The sequence below is a fragment of the Plectropomus leopardus genome, chromosome 13 (genome assembly GCF_008729295.1).
Source record: "Plectropomus leopardus isolate mb chromosome 13, YSFRI_Pleo_2.0, whole genome shotgun sequence".
In the NCBI taxonomy this organism is placed as follows: domain Eukaryota; kingdom Metazoa; phylum Chordata; class Actinopteri; order Perciformes; family Serranidae; genus Plectropomus; species Plectropomus leopardus.
The window spans coordinates 7287624-7303329 of NC_056475.1; the positions used below are offsets into that span (position 1 = coordinate 7287624).

The 15706-nt window shown below is 38.4% G+C and overlaps 1 protein-coding gene across 1 annotated transcript in view; it reads left to right on the plus strand.

The window, feature by feature from the left end:
* Positions 1-6271: 6271 nt before the first annotated feature.
* vps37d (VPS37D subunit of ESCRT-I) overlaps positions 6272-15706 on the plus strand; it is a 34116-nt gene continuing 24681 nt past the window's right edge. Inside the window, exon 1 of the mRNA XM_042499912.1 lies at positions 6272-6497. Coding sequence (XP_042355846.1) covers positions 6366-6497 — 132 coding nt within the window. The 5' untranslated portion in view covers positions 6272-6365. The remainder of the gene's footprint in view (positions 6498-15706) is intronic.

Sequence of the window (15706 nt, forward strand, 5' to 3'; positions counted from 1 at the left end):
GAGCTCCTTTTGTGTTTCTGATTTAAAACCTAATATTTTAATCTACATTTGGATTTTTTGTTAACTACCATTTAAAGGAATAGTTTGACAATTTTTGCACTATTATGAGCAAAGCAAAACTTTGTTTTTGCACAATGAATACCCCCTGGGAGCTTGAGAAGTTAAAGGGCTGTCTAATAGATGCCCCCTTTGGTCTGCTTTGGCAAAACACCTGATGCATTTGGAAAATTCCCTCCTGTAAATGTTCTGCTAGTGATTGAGTTCTGCACATCTGCACAAACAGACCGGTTTTACTCTTCAGAGACACTTTTCTTCCCAGCGCCATGGCACAAAGTGGCACTGCTGTTAAAGTGAAGGTTATAATTTAATGTGTCAAGATGACTTAGCTTTGCAGCATTCACTGTTTATTCACAAGATCACACATCATCAGAAACTATCCACAGTACTCTCCTGGCTTTTTTTCTACCTCTTGTAACAGTTTCCAGCCACGACAAGTCAAAAATGCCTGCTGTGAAAAAGGTCTGTTATTTTTTTCATAAAAACATCTTTCAAAACCAGACCACAAAACATGTCAGTGCTTAAAAACACAATTTCTTAATATAATATATTACCCCAAAATGCTTAATATACACTCTCCTGTCGGGTGTAATTTGTCCCACATGATTGTCCCTCTGACTTGTTCTTTCAGCCTCTTGTTCCATTTAGTTGTTAAAATTTCCCAGAAGATTATGTTAATTTTCCTGGATGTTCTCAAGTTCATTTAAATCAGAGTTGTTTCTGCATTAAAGATATTAAAGCTATTAAATTATGCATAAAGGGTATTGTAATCTTACATTGTCATAAGGGAAAACACTGCCCTATTAGATTTGGGCTTGCACTGTTACATCAGTTTTGAAGAGTCTCAGAGTATTAAATTGGTCGTGTTAAAACAAAAATGATTCATGTGCAGTTGTGGGAGAATTCAGACCCTTTACTTAAGTAAAAGTACTAATACTACACTGCGAAAATACTCAATTATAAGTCCCGCCAGACTTGAAGAGAGCTTGAGAGTCTTTAAAATGATGATTCACATATTCTGAGAACGGAAGGGTGAGTTTGCAAAACTTGACAACATAAACCTTATTGGAACACATTGATTGGTTAGAAAGTTATACTTTCTGTTCACGTCTGACCAATCCACAACCCATTTCCAGTATTCATAAAAACAGAACAAGCGGCTAGTCCTCTGAAACCAGAGTTTACACATCTCACCGTAGGAACTGCAGACACAGTCAGCAGAAGTGGTGATGTGGGTCTCCTGCTGCCAAACGTGCAGCGAAAAACCCAAACATGAGTTCATTTCCTGACTGCTCAGAAGTCTAAAGTGCTGTCAAAGGCAGTTACAGTCAAAGTGTGGGGCTTTTCTAATAACATGATATCAGTGGTGAGAGAAGCACTCAGATCCTATTTAATAAGTAAAAGTATCAGATCTGCAATATAAACATATTCTATTCTCCCTTCTGCAGAAAAATATGGCCCTGTTACTGATACATTATTCATTGTTAATACTGATGCATCAGTGTGTAAGTAGTATTTTATTTGTAAGATGAAGTAGGGTTAGTTTATCTTTATACTGTATATATATATATATATATATATATATATATATATATATATATATACAGTGGAGAGGGAAGTCTGGACTTCCCTGCTTAGGCTGCTGCCCCCGCGACCCAACTCCCGATAAGTGGAAGAAATTGGAAGTATGGATGGATATATATACAGTATATATATGAAGTTAAGGTTAAGTGATTCTCAACCTAAGGGATGGGCCCCCTCTAAAGGGTCACAAGATATATGTGATAGGTCTTGAGATGATTCATGAGGTGAAAAAGAAGTAAGTCATTGATAAAAGATTTCAGTTTATACCTAGAAAAGTGCAATCTCCACCAGGTGGCCACCCAAGCTGATAAGAGCCAATCTAGGCAATTTGAGCCTAGATTGAAATTGCCCCATCCAGCTTCCTTACAGTCAAAAAAGTAGTGAAGATAACAAAAAAATGGGGATTTATTAATCCTGCCTACCTTTAGTGAATTATAACATATTGGGTAAATGAGACCAAACTCTTTTATGGAGTTCAGTTTTTGAACCACATCGAAGGCCAACGATTATGAATCACCACAACCATAAGGGGCCTTGAGCATATGATTACAAATGTGTACACAAAATATGAGGCTGATCTGTCCAGTAGTTTGTGAGATTAACCAAACACATGATCCCCTCAAGGCAGATAAATAATAAGTCATCAGCAAGAGGTTTCAGTCAACTACACTTACAAAATGCTAATGAATAATTAATTAAAGTTTTTAATAATTGTCTGCACTCTGCAGTAGTAAATGTTAGTTATTTATGAATTTCGGTTGAGATGCTCTCATGAATTAAAGGGCTGAAACAACACAACAAGTGAAATGCTGGAGGGGGGATTCTTCCAAAAACACTCTTATGCTTATGAATGATCTATAAACAACCAGTAGCATCCTAATTAACATCAATAAATTATTAAATAATGCCTTTAAACCCTTAACCCATATTGATTTTTTGGGCTTTTCCTTAAGATTTGCTTTTTTTTGTTAAGTATTGCATAATCGTACCTCTTTGGGTTAACTCATAGACGTCAGAAATTAGCATTTTATTTTTTGTAAGGTGTCAAAAAGGCTGATAACCGCTGTTTTTAATCTTTAACACTGTATTTTTTAAGTTAACCATATAGTTTTAAGTTAACCTAATCTAAAAAGTAACAAGAAATCAGAGATCTCAAATAGTTGAGTAAAGAGTACAATATCTCAGTTTGAAATGTAGTGGAGTAGAGTATAAGGTTGTATAATATGGAAATATTGAAGGACAAGTACCTTAAAATTGTACTTGGGTACAGTCTTTGAGTAAATCTATGCATAAAATAGGCCGATGCCGTCTAAAGTTTCAGTTTGACTTCGGTGTCCATCATACATCATTTTCTTTTGACACAGGTTGTCTTAGGGGCCCCCTGGTGGCAGCAGGGCCCCCAGCAGCCTCTCAGCTTGTACATGTCTCAGGCCACCATGCTGAGTCCAAATTTTGGATTGAATATGGGGCAAAAATCTACAAAAATAAATCTGGACTCTGTTTATGAATAGGCACCCTAAGCCAATAGTTTGGTGACCTACATACATTTATTAATCCCTCGCACCACATAATAACATCCTGTCAGTCATCAGTCGATGCATCACTTTGCTCTGAGAAGTTTGATAGATATCACTGGGTTTGGATGCCTCAGTTTAGGGTTTAGTGAGCTAATGACACAAAGAGACAGTACAGGACAAGAACACCCCCCCCCCAAAAAAAGGAAATGAAAGTCTTAGAAATTTGGAAACAAATCAAGCCAAACACATGATTAAAGATCAATGGTGATAAATGTGACCACAAATAATTTTTGTGTTAATTTCTACTTTCAACGTTCAGCTCATCTTAGCATTTATACTCAGTGTATAAACATTTAATGTATGGTTTATAACATACTATAATATGGCTGAAAGCTTTTAAGTAAAACATTTTCCAACTTCTCCAAAGAAGATATGTTTTTGTTAATATTACTGCGTCATTGTATTGTTATTCAGTCCCTGTTTATAGAAAATATTAGAAGATGAGTTGTTTTTGTTGACAAATGCATTAATGAAAACTTACAATTTCATCTCCTTATAAAAAGGGTTCTTACAAAGAGTAACTGTAGTGTGTTAATGAATGGCTCCCAGCCTCTGAAATTTAACTGATGAAAATCTGTTCTTTGAGATGGAGACTTTAATTTTGAAAAATCTAAAATGAAAGTTAACCTTAGGTTAAAAGTGCTAACTTGAAACACAGAGAAAAGGGACAGTTTTTCAATTTGTGGAAAAAAGAAACTCATATTAGCATGACCTACAGCAACTAAAAATATAAAGAGACAATATAATTAGAAAATAGAAACTTAAGAGTAATACTCCCTAGATAAAATATTTTTTAAATGATTCAAATCTGCCTTGTGTGCCAATTTGTGCCACATATAAATGACTTTACTGAAACCATTAAAGCAACAAATAAAACATGTAGGCTATAGCACAATGTCATAAATAGTTCATCTTTTTATATAGCCTATCTATCATCCTGTTGCACCTTGTTTTTGTGCTCCTGAATTCTCCCTCTGGGACTCAATAAAGGCTTACCTTATCTTACATGATCTTATTGTAGACTACTTCCTCCCATTTAATAAAAATATGTTAATAGCATAGCTTTTTGTTTGCATAATGTGCACTTTTATTTTTTAATGTGTAAAACTCTGTGAGCTACATGTTGTTATTGTTATTATTCAGAAACAGAGTCAGTTTTATTAGGCTACTGTAGACTATAATAATACTCTGTGTGTGCCCCGTTACTCATCATGCTCTACCAGAAAAAAAACGGATTGAGTGTCATGTGTAAAAGCGCGATAAAAGCGCTACACTAGGGGGCACTTGCAAACACATACACATTTACTACAGCAGCCATTACTATAAACAGCATTGGTGCACAAAAAGAAGTCAAAGTGCATCTGCAAGCTGGTAACAAAGTTTGAGATACAATATCTGCACCAGTGAAGCACACCACTCTGTAATACTCTAAATAAAACCACAAAATACAATAAACACAGCAGCAGCATTATAATACCAGCAACAATGCAATAGCAGCACAATAATAACTGATACATATTCCTACCTTTATGGGGTTTTCTTCCTGGTTTTCTGGCACAGAAGTCCTTAGCGAGGCTGGTAAAATCCAGTTTGCGCAGAATATTACTTTCAATGGACAACAAAGGCAGTGATTCAGTCTGTATGGCCCACTGTTGATCTCAGTCTATTTTTTAAATAAGTCCCAGTTATGAAAAACCAGTCGCGGTGCAGTTTAATCCTCATGGATCCGCGCTGTAGGCGGGATTTTCGGCCTCTTGTTGTGCAGCAACAGGTGCCGCCATCATGGAGGCATTCCTATCATCATGGCTAATTCCTGCGGTCTTGGCTGCACAAGATACTGGTGTTTCGGGTGGTTAAAGTGTCCTCTGTCTCCGTCTCGTTGCCTGAGGAGACGGTGAGGCATGGTCGCAGCCAGCTTCACCGGTGTCTTTGTCATGGCTGGAGCTAGCTGCAGCATTAGCTCCCGCTATGGCGGTTTCAAACATGCCGACGTTAGTCCTGCTGAGGATCTTCCTGTCAGTCTTGACTACATGAAGATTCAGCAGCCTTAAAATATATCAGTCAATTTAGGAATTTTAATCTTTGTCACGCAGTTCATATAGCCCTTGTGCGTTTTGTTTTTGTGCTCCACTGTCGTATTTTGTCCGACATTTTGCTGCTGTGTCAGGTGAAAACAAAGCTGACCCTTGAACCTGGTCACGTGACGGGGCCAGCTACTGATTGGGTAGATGTGGCCCAGACAGGTGCTTGTGTTTGGGGTTTTTTATATTTCCTATGGGGTCAGTGTTTTCTTTTTTCTCTCTGAAGTAAATTTAAATAATTAAAAATAGTCCGGCCAATCTGGGGCCCTTGCACACAGCCTGTGCATTAATTTACGTCAGGCGGCATCCCTACCTTTTTATTAACATTTCTATATTTTAATTCAGTGGTTGACCGAGCTCAGTCCTTTTAGTTACATTTTTCGATGACTTTCATTGGTGCTTAAACTTTACTGTTGTTTGGGATTGCTTTTAATCAAATTTAGTAGTGTGCTGCTATGGTGATATGTCCGTCTATTGTATTTTAATATTAATAATAATAATAATAAACTTTATTACAGACTCAATGGTCCAGATAAGAGCAAGCCAATACATACAAAAGATATAAAAGACACATAGAAGTACCATACACAACATATTCACAATGCAATAAGATCACTTAATAAAAATAAATAAATAAATAAATAAAAAAATCCCCAACACAATATGTACAGATCACTTAAAAAACAATTAAAAAAGTAAATGACCACAGAGGAGACTACTATACCAATGCATCCATATCCTGGACATATAGCGTGTAGTGCTCAATTTGATGCTTGTCAAAGCCATGATTATACAGTTCTCTGAGTTGTTCAGCCGACCTATAAATTTATACATCAAATTTCTAAAGATATTTAAATAAAGATTTTTCTGAGAAAAAAAACCCTCTCGCTCAGAAGAAGGAGACGGAAAATGTGTTTTATTTTGAAGGAGCTGACAGGAAGTATAGCGGTTTTTGTTTTCGGTCTTGACGCTGCATGCGGGCAGATCGCATCGCATTCCGATGTGAGCGAGATGTAACCGCTGTGCGGACTTTATGTTTCCTAAACCGTCTCCAGCCGCATTTTGAATGAATAAAATGTCCAGTTTGAAGGAGTCAAACTCTTGTCCTGACGGCTACAGGGCTTTAAGCACAAGTGAGCTGAGGGAGCTTTTACAAAACGACGACAAAATGGACCAAATCCTTCGACTCAATGAGAAGGTAAGGTATCCTCTGTTCCCCCAAAGTGCCGTGAGGAATTTGCGCTGTTTTAAACCTTTTATTTCACCATTAACGATGCAGTTTCTGGTATTTTCCAGCCTTGCCTTGTTTTCACCGCTGAGAATTAGCGTTTATATCATTTGATGTGCGATTTGTAACGCAAATCCGATTTACATGGCTCATCGATTGTCTGCGTGGCGAGTGGTCGGATTTCCAATTCCTTTCCATGAACCCCGGTCTCCTAATATTTGCGGCGAATTATTAGTTACTGGGATAAATTTTAAAAATAAATGATTTAAACGTTATTTATTCAGTCTGTTGTAAGTGAATGAATTGTGTCACAAGCGTTTTATCGTGCAGGAAGCATCATATCGAGGTGTTGAAGACCCCGTACGCGCCGTTATGTGGCACTGGCGTGAGTCCTTGTGTCGAACAACCTTTAAAAATCTGCCGATTGAATGTGTCCTCATCCGTTAGAGGACTTGCACCTTAGGTAAAGTCTGAAATGAGACCATATTGGAATCCTTAAAGCATATTTTTTAAATTCGGCTTTATCAAAAATATTTATAGCAAGACTTATCTGACTACAATTTAAACTTTTACAACTGATCCTCCTTAGTTCTCTTACCTCAAAAGATACATAGGTGATTAGAGTAAATTCTGAATAAAAGTGCACTTTCACTGTCGTAAGTTTCGTCTCGATGAATTGGACTTATGCCGAATTGAGCAGTAGTCTCTTGACAAACAGAAAACATCTTCAGATGAAGTCTTTTATGCGTGTACCTTTGTGTATAAACATGTCAAATTAAAATGCAAGCTTTTCTAAGGGAATTCCATGTGCCTTACTCGATGTCAGAGACACGTTTTGGGGCTGCAACATGACCTTCTTGGTGTGAAGTCATACTGAAACTCTCTCTCACTCTCTCTCTCTCTTAAACACACACACACAGATCCAGATCCAGGGTGCTTCAGGGGTTCCCAAACTTTTTCATGGGCCCCATTTTGATTAGGTTTACCTTGGAGGGGGTGCTCAAAAAGAACAGATTCTCAGTCAGGGTCCAGCTGGCCATAGAAATACATTGCTTTCTCAGTTCTGGGTGGAGTGATAACAACAGTGTGCGCAGTGAAACATAACCTGGGTGGGACGGTCATCGTCATACATGTCCTCAATGTGATTGTGCATCCAAAGAGTTGAATAATTAAAAAATTCAACCACTGGCATTGCTTGGATCCCCTTTTTGAGAGCCACATTTGATTTGCTTGCTCCAGCTACACTCTTCTCTCTGGATTTATTAAGACACAAAAAGCTGAATGGGATTTGTCTAAGAAAACAAAGGAAGACATTTACTCATATGCCTGGTTCTTGGTGCCCAGGATGTGACATTTGAAACCTGGCTCTGTGAATGAATTAGGGTTATGGAGCCACAGTGGTAGACTCTCACCAAGAGGTCATACAATACTCACCCCGCTGGGAGCATTGCAGGGTGACTCAGAGTCCAGAGAGCTTCGGGGTGTTTTACAACAATTCATCCAGGCTCCCATTCCTCTGTCATTAACTAATAATACAAAGCTGGTGTTTGTGCAGAGGATATTTATCCTATTGGTACTCTGTCCTGTAGAAATGTATTTCTGACTTAGAATATATCAAAACATACATTATATGTTATTATGGCTGGCTGATTTAACATCTCATCTGCATATAAGCTCTTGGGAAAAGGATGATTCATTAATCTCATGTTAATGATGAATGTTATGTAAACCACTGGATTTAATCATTCATGATGATTCATAATCACGAATGCTACAGCCTTATATGGTGGAGCATTCTTGATTCTTTTTTTTTAATAACTTGCACACACAACAAGCCACGTGTCATGTCAGGATATTTCTAGTACAACAATCTGACACATCAGGCAGCTTCAGGCTTTGTTGAGGCTCAGGAGGTCATTCTGAGACAGCAGCAAAAAAAAAAGTCACTAAGGGCGTAATTCAGCAGGCAATTTGTTAATTTTAAACCAGGGGGGACACCATGTGAAATTACTTTTCTATTACTCACTTATTTCTCCAAATGTCACTTGTCTTGTCTCTCTGAGCCTGTTAACACCTGATATTAACATGCGTTTAGTGACAGCAAAGACAACACCGTTCACACCAGCATTTATCATGCGCCTCCTCTGTGTTTGGATTTCGTTACTGCCCACGTCTCTTACCCTAGAGGGTCAAAGGGCCCTGCACGTGCTTAGTACGTCCACACTCTCGCTAGATGCTTGAGAGTCACGCTACCAGTTGTGTCGGTAGAGCTGAAGATATCGGTGTTGGCAGAATTGAAAACATCTTCTTCGGTAAAACGATGGATAATCACACAACTCTTGGTACACGAAAACAACCACCACATCCTGCACTGATAATGTAGTCATTACCGGGGATGCACCAGGACTCCTTATTGTTTACACTACAAAAGATATGTGGTCAAATGCGTCCCAGACCACCTCAGCAAGTTGTGTGTGTGTTCCAATCACAGTGTGTGGTCCTTTATAATTGTTTCGTGCTGTCAACTTGTGATCGGACCACTCAAGACGAATGTTAATATCAGGCTCTCTGTGTGCATCTTACTCACTCAAATTACAATGCTTATTGAAATGCGCAGATTTGATTGGCTGAGATTTAACACATGCAGTTGGTTTGTAAGTTTCCTGGTCATTTAACCCATTGGTGGGTTTTCTCGGGGCTCTCTGTGGTTTCCTCCCATGGTCTAAAGACATGCAGGTTAGGTTAATTATTGACTTTAATTGCCCCTGGGATTGTGAGCGTTTTCTGTATAATTAACCCCATTTACACTATCTGTTGAAGGCAGGAATATCGTGCAGTTATGCCACCTCGTAGTTCTGTATGAAAGGTATGATCGTGGAATGGGAGGACACCATTGTCTCACCTTTTAGCTGGAAACAGAGGTAGTATCCCGGCAGAAATGAGCTCTGCCTCAAAGGAAAGGAATCATGGGCGTTAGGGGTAAGACGTTTTGACAACACATTATGTTTGCAACCCACAGCTGGTGATTAAAAAAGCAGCTGGCAGCAGTTAGGGGTTAACTCAAAGAAGAAGAACGGTAGCCCTAAACGTCTGTAAATAGGGAAAACAATGAGACCCAGAGGATGAGATCAGCCGCCATATAATAGAGACGGTAAATTATTGTTATTGCCATGTTTTGTCATTGTTGTTGTTTAGAAAGGGCTGCCGACTCGTATGTTACATGTCACACCAGAGGTAGAAGCTGTTGTGTTTAACATCACACCCGTCATGCCTCTTTTGTGTGCCGGCATGCAATCTAAAATTACAAACTGGAGAGGTGTTATGCCGATGTTGTTTGATTTTGTGCAAAAACGATAAGGTGGTTTAAAGAAGGGACTTTGTAGTGGCTGATAGCCCTTTCTTTAGCTACTTTCACACAGAGAGCGCGCTGAAGGGCTGCTACAAAGTCCCGTCTTTGTTCTGCCCTCGCATTTTTACCAGGGTTGGAAATGAACTTTTTTGTCTACCAGCCACTCAATAGATTACCATAGTTTTTTTGGCTGGTGAGTAAAGCAAATTTAGCAGCCACTTGCATGTTTTACCAGCTTTTGGCTGGTGGCTGGTGCTAATTTCCAACCCTGACATTTATACTGAACCAAACGACAGCAGCATAGTGTCACTCCAGTGTGTGATTATACACTGCATCGAGACATCCCGTAATCAAAAGAGGCTTGACGGGCGTCACATGTAACAACAGTTTCAGCCTCTTATGTGGCATATATGCGTTGGCAAACAATAACAAAGGAATAACATGTCGATCGCAATAATTTACTGGAATTTGCTGTTAATTGCTAAAAGCTGTATGTAGTTGCCAGCATAATACGTGGTCAAAATTTCACACTTTCCCACCCATGGTCACATCTTTCCAGCTTTACGTAGACCTGCTTTTGCCGCTGTTATTACAACTGTCCCCGGCTCAGAGGAGAGACAACTCTGTCCGCCTTGTCCACGATTGGATGTTACATATTGGCGAGGTGGCACGAGAGCATGATATTGCTGCCGTGAACAGGCAGAATGAATGCAGCGTCTGTGTAAAAAGGGCTTATGTGTAAACCCTGTGATCGTCTGGCAAGTGGCAGTCTGGGTGTCCTGGGTGTTCCCCGCCTCCCCCCTGTGACCCTTAAGAGGATAAGCGTCACAGAAAATGGATGGATGTTTTAGCAAGCTGTTGCTTATTTACATTTCCAGCAGACACAGAGCAACATTAGCATTTATCTGGAGTTCTGTTTCTGTCCATCTGGTGAATGAAAGTCCAATATTTACTCTTGGTCCCTACCAACTCCTGAGAAAAATATCTGCTAAATGGACGTCTAAGTTCATTAACTAGTCACCAACTTTGAGTGTCTGTTGTTAAATGCTGAGCAGGTAGTGCAGAGTGGGTTTATCAGAACTTGCAGATTACACAGTTATTTGATCCATTGTTTTTTGAAAATATTAATTACAGCTGCTTCAAAGTGATCTCATATGGTGCAGAGCAGAGAGAGACAGTAATCAAGCTGGTCCTTCGTTTCTCTCAGGCCTGGTGTTACATGAAGAATTCTCTTTCATGGAAAAGACTTTTGCACCCCGTCAATTTCATCTGACACTGAATGTTAAATTGATGGCTTTGGACTGCAGAAGCCTAATTAAGCTTGAGCCTCATTTGAGATAAAAGAGAAACACCTATTTACTGCATTTCATGTGGTGAGACACGTCGAACCGCAGAAAAACAACAGTGGAGCTGCGGCTCCTCGACATCGTCTCTGGTGCAGAACTTCCTACACTTAAGTGCTCCCCAAGTGTCATTTGTCAGGGATGGTAAACACTGTGACAGCCTGTTTTCACTGCCTGTGTATCAAAACACAAAAAACACTCACTCCCCAAAGACTGCAGCAGTTGTTGGATAAACGGGGCGGGCAAGCCAAAGCAGGAAATGGAGCGTCCGTTTTGACTCCTGTTAAAAGACGTATGATTAGGCTGTAGATCTGAAATGAGCTGTGTTATCTTTATCCTCGCAGGAACATTTTTCAGAATGAACATCAGATTTGTTGGTGTATCTTTTTCTGCACTCAGACAGACCTTCTTTTGACTGCAGGGCACATTCTGCAAATTCCTCTAAACTTGGGACTCTTACATCCTTTTGATGACCCGTAAAATGTGAGACAGATGCACCGTACAATACTGGACTCAATGAAATGGCCTTCAGGCTCTAAGTGACTGACTGTTGAAAGAAAGCAATTGAGCAAGAAAAGTATCCGGCCGGGCAGAATCACAGGAATGCTGCGATTTGATGGGATAGTCGGGGTGGATTCAGATTTTTGCAGTGTGAAGCTCACACAGTGGCTTTGTGTCGGTGTTTTAGACGCCGACTGTTTCTTCACAGCAATGCAGTGACAGTATTGTTTCGCAAGACTTAAAGGGAGTGGCATTCATTTGAATAATTTATTGCTTTCTTATGGTCTAGTGACAGTGACCCCTCCCCCCATATACTCATGCCCAGACCACCATCTCGCTTTCCTCCAACAGGACGACCACATTCAACAGCATGTTGAAGCCAAAAACATCCAGAATGGTGACTTTTGAACATTAAATCTTTTTAAAGCTCATGGTTTACCCTTTTAACATTTATATAAAGTATAATATTAGACTTATTAAGCGCAAGTGGTGTTACATTACACAAAAAAGGTCATTATTTCAGTGGTGGAAGAAGTAGGGTTGTAAAGATACGTGGATCTTGATGGATATTTTGATTCAGTGGTTAAAAATCTGATATTATCAATGCAAAGTGAAAGAATCAATACATATCCTCATCTTTAAGATGTGCCTTTATTTTGAAATTCTTAGATCTGTGTCACCATTTCCGTCCACTTTTAAACAGTGGTAACAGCCTAGCCCCATGCAGATAATGGTAAGCAGTAAGGACGATACCAATTAATTGACAATCGATTAATCAGTTGTTAAGAATTTAAGTGAACATGTGGAATTGAATTGTTTAATCGATAGGCCATGCAATGCTGTCAAAGTGTATGCAATATGTTACTGTGAGCTTTAACAAAGGAAAAAAAATGTATTAAATTAAATTTAATAATAAATTTTAATTTGGTATTGTTGGAAGTAAGCAAAGTTTTTTGTTTTTTTCAAATAATGATTAATCAGTAAATTAATTTTACCAATAATCGATTAAGGAAAGTGTCTACGATTTACAACCCCAGTAAGCAGCCAAGAAAAAGACAATGAAGATATCTACTGATATCGTCTCATATCGTTCCTAATCCTCTGAATCTAATCGAATCAAAATCATGATGTGGTAGTGTTTGTGATATTGGTAAATATCATATCTTTGTCTAAAGGATTGATATAATATTGTATTGTAATGAAACTTTTACCTAGTAAGAGGTACTGAGATCCTTTTCTGAAATAAAGTACCAGTACAAAAATATAAAAATTACTCCTGTAAGGCAAAAAAAGGCAGAATTTGAAAACATACCCTCCAGCTTCAGCTCTCCCCTTTTTGTCCTAAAGCCTTCCCACTGAAAGACCACAGGTATATGCCTTTGCTTTATACAGTAATCCAATTTCCCATACATCGATTTATTTAATCTTATTTTACTGCAAATAATCTTACTTTTTTTTTTTTTTTATCAACGTGATCTTAAAGCTGCAGCTTTGAGCCTTTGGCTCAGGTTATCAGAAGGCTAAACTATTAGCAACATTTTCTCTTAGTTTCTTAAATGCTTCATCAGTATTGAGACATTTTATTTCATTTATTGTCAGACTTTCTTTTAGACTTTCTTTCTGATAAGTACATCTTCCCTTTTTAGGTTGTTTTTCCATGTATAGTTGTTGTTAGGGCTGAAACAGCAACTCTCTCTTCACAGGATTCTTCACCATTGAATTATGCTTGTGCTGAAAGGATGTGCACACACATCTGGATTTGTACAACAGCCAATAAGAACGCCCTCTCTCTGAAATGACCTGTGATTGGCCAAAGTCTCCCGTCACGGCCTAGACTTTTAAAGCCCGAAAACAGCCAGAGGAGACACAGAAACTTGGTTTTCTCTCAGACCACTTGAAAGATATTATGCTTAAAGTTTATTATGGAACCAAAACGTTGTACTGCCTACCCCAGCTTTAAGTAAAAGTCTTGATAAGCAAAATGTACTGATAAGTATGAAGAGTAAAAGTACTCGTTCTCTGACTGATAAAGTTCATCTTAGTGTGGGAATTTCAGTTTGTCAAAACTCACTTTCCAAAAAAGCATCAAAACAAGCCCAACCAACACAAATGCTCAAAGGATTTCATCACAAAACGCTTTGATTTTGACAAAATGGCTGTTTGTAAGATACGAATAACAATTCTGTTTTCAAAAATGACCTACTTTACAGATTGACATCTCATGTTGATTTGTGCAGTTTTCGCAGCTTCGCTTTCCTTCAGCCTTTTGTGTGTTCGGGCTCTGTTGAAGTCACAGTTTGACCGCTGATGATGATGTTACTATGGGAAGTTGGCCTTTTACTGGAAGGACATCAGTGTAATCTCTGGACTTGCTTTTCTTGGATAAAGTGGCTGTTTGACCCTCTTCCCTCCTTCAGCAGGTACACTTCACCTTCAGGTGATTCGGTGTCCGGCGTAGCTTCCATTTGTCAGCAGGAGAAGATAAAGTAGTCTGCCCACAAAAGTGATTCAAACAGCTATCTCAGTCCAGCCGAGATTTCCTCCCCACTCTGGGGTGATTCAGGGTGTCTGAGTTCATGCAGCTGGAGTTTAACTCTGTTGTATAGGAAACAAGAACCACTGGGGCTGTCTCTCAGCAATTTATTGCAAAACGCTCACATAACTTTCCTGCAATTGTGGAGAAACAAAACATTCACAGGGTCTCTCTCTGGAATAAATGCCCTCTGCTCCTCTATAACACCATAAACAGAGCAATTTTGTTCATAAGATGTTTGAAGAAAGTGCAAAGATGTCTGCTTTTGTCCAATTAGCAATCCAAACCCAGAGATGTCACGTGTACAATAATATTAAACAGAGCGAGTTCAGATTCAGAATATTTTGTGGGAGAGATTGGGATATGTCACAGTAGCTGTTATACTGTAAATGGACAAAAATTAAAAGAAAATAGAAAAAAGAAGTATGTAAAAAAAAAAAGTGTTATGTTACAATACATAAGAGTATAGATATAGATATGATGTATAATACAAAATGCACCATATGTACCATTGCATCATACTGCAAATGTGCCAAATATAAATGCAAGAGTAGAATCGGTAAGAATGAAATAAGAGTGTGTTGCACAGTTGAAATATTATTGTACAGTAATGCATGTCAGTATTGCATATTGTACAGTTTTGCAGTTGAAACAGTAGGGTACAGTTGAAAACATACATTGATTGATATTGCTGATTTTTTTTAAATCAAAAAATGTTTATAGCAATTTATTAAATATCAAAATATTTGCAAATGTATTTTCTGGCGATCAACTTATTGAAAATATATGATATTATGATATATTAACTATTGCAGCTCTAATACAAATCAAAAATACTGAAAGTAAACAGGGGGAAGAAAGTGTGCACCGTCCAGGGAAAACTCACAGTTCATAACATAAAATAAGCTCTGTATTTTCTGTGAAAACTCAAAACATTATTGTATGCATGCGTATGAATTTAACATAAAACATATTTACACCCATAAGATTATATTAAGAAATGTAGGAAAAATAACAACATCATTATATGTCCTTCAAAATAGTAGTCTCTGCCTAATTCACACGTTACATAAATTTACAATATCCTGTACATCAGTGACACTCCACTAACTGGCCCTTTACTAAATCTGGCCAATGACAGAGTGCAGGGTAGCTTGTTGACCATTTTTTAATTCACTGTAAAAAAATGTTTTTTTCATACTTTGAATGTAAATAAGGTGCCAGAATGCCCAAAAAAAAGATAAAAATAGAGCTTGTCTATGAAAACGAAAGTGCCAGGGGAGGATTCGGGATCAGCACGAAACCCTGAATGTCCTCAAAACCTAGAAATAGCATTCATATCTGATAAATATTATTAATGTTTGTTTATGAAGGGCCCCTGGTCTCCTGTCATTTTGCAAGAGTGGCTCCAGGGCAAAGCATGTTCAGTATCCCTGCTGTACATAATTTAGAG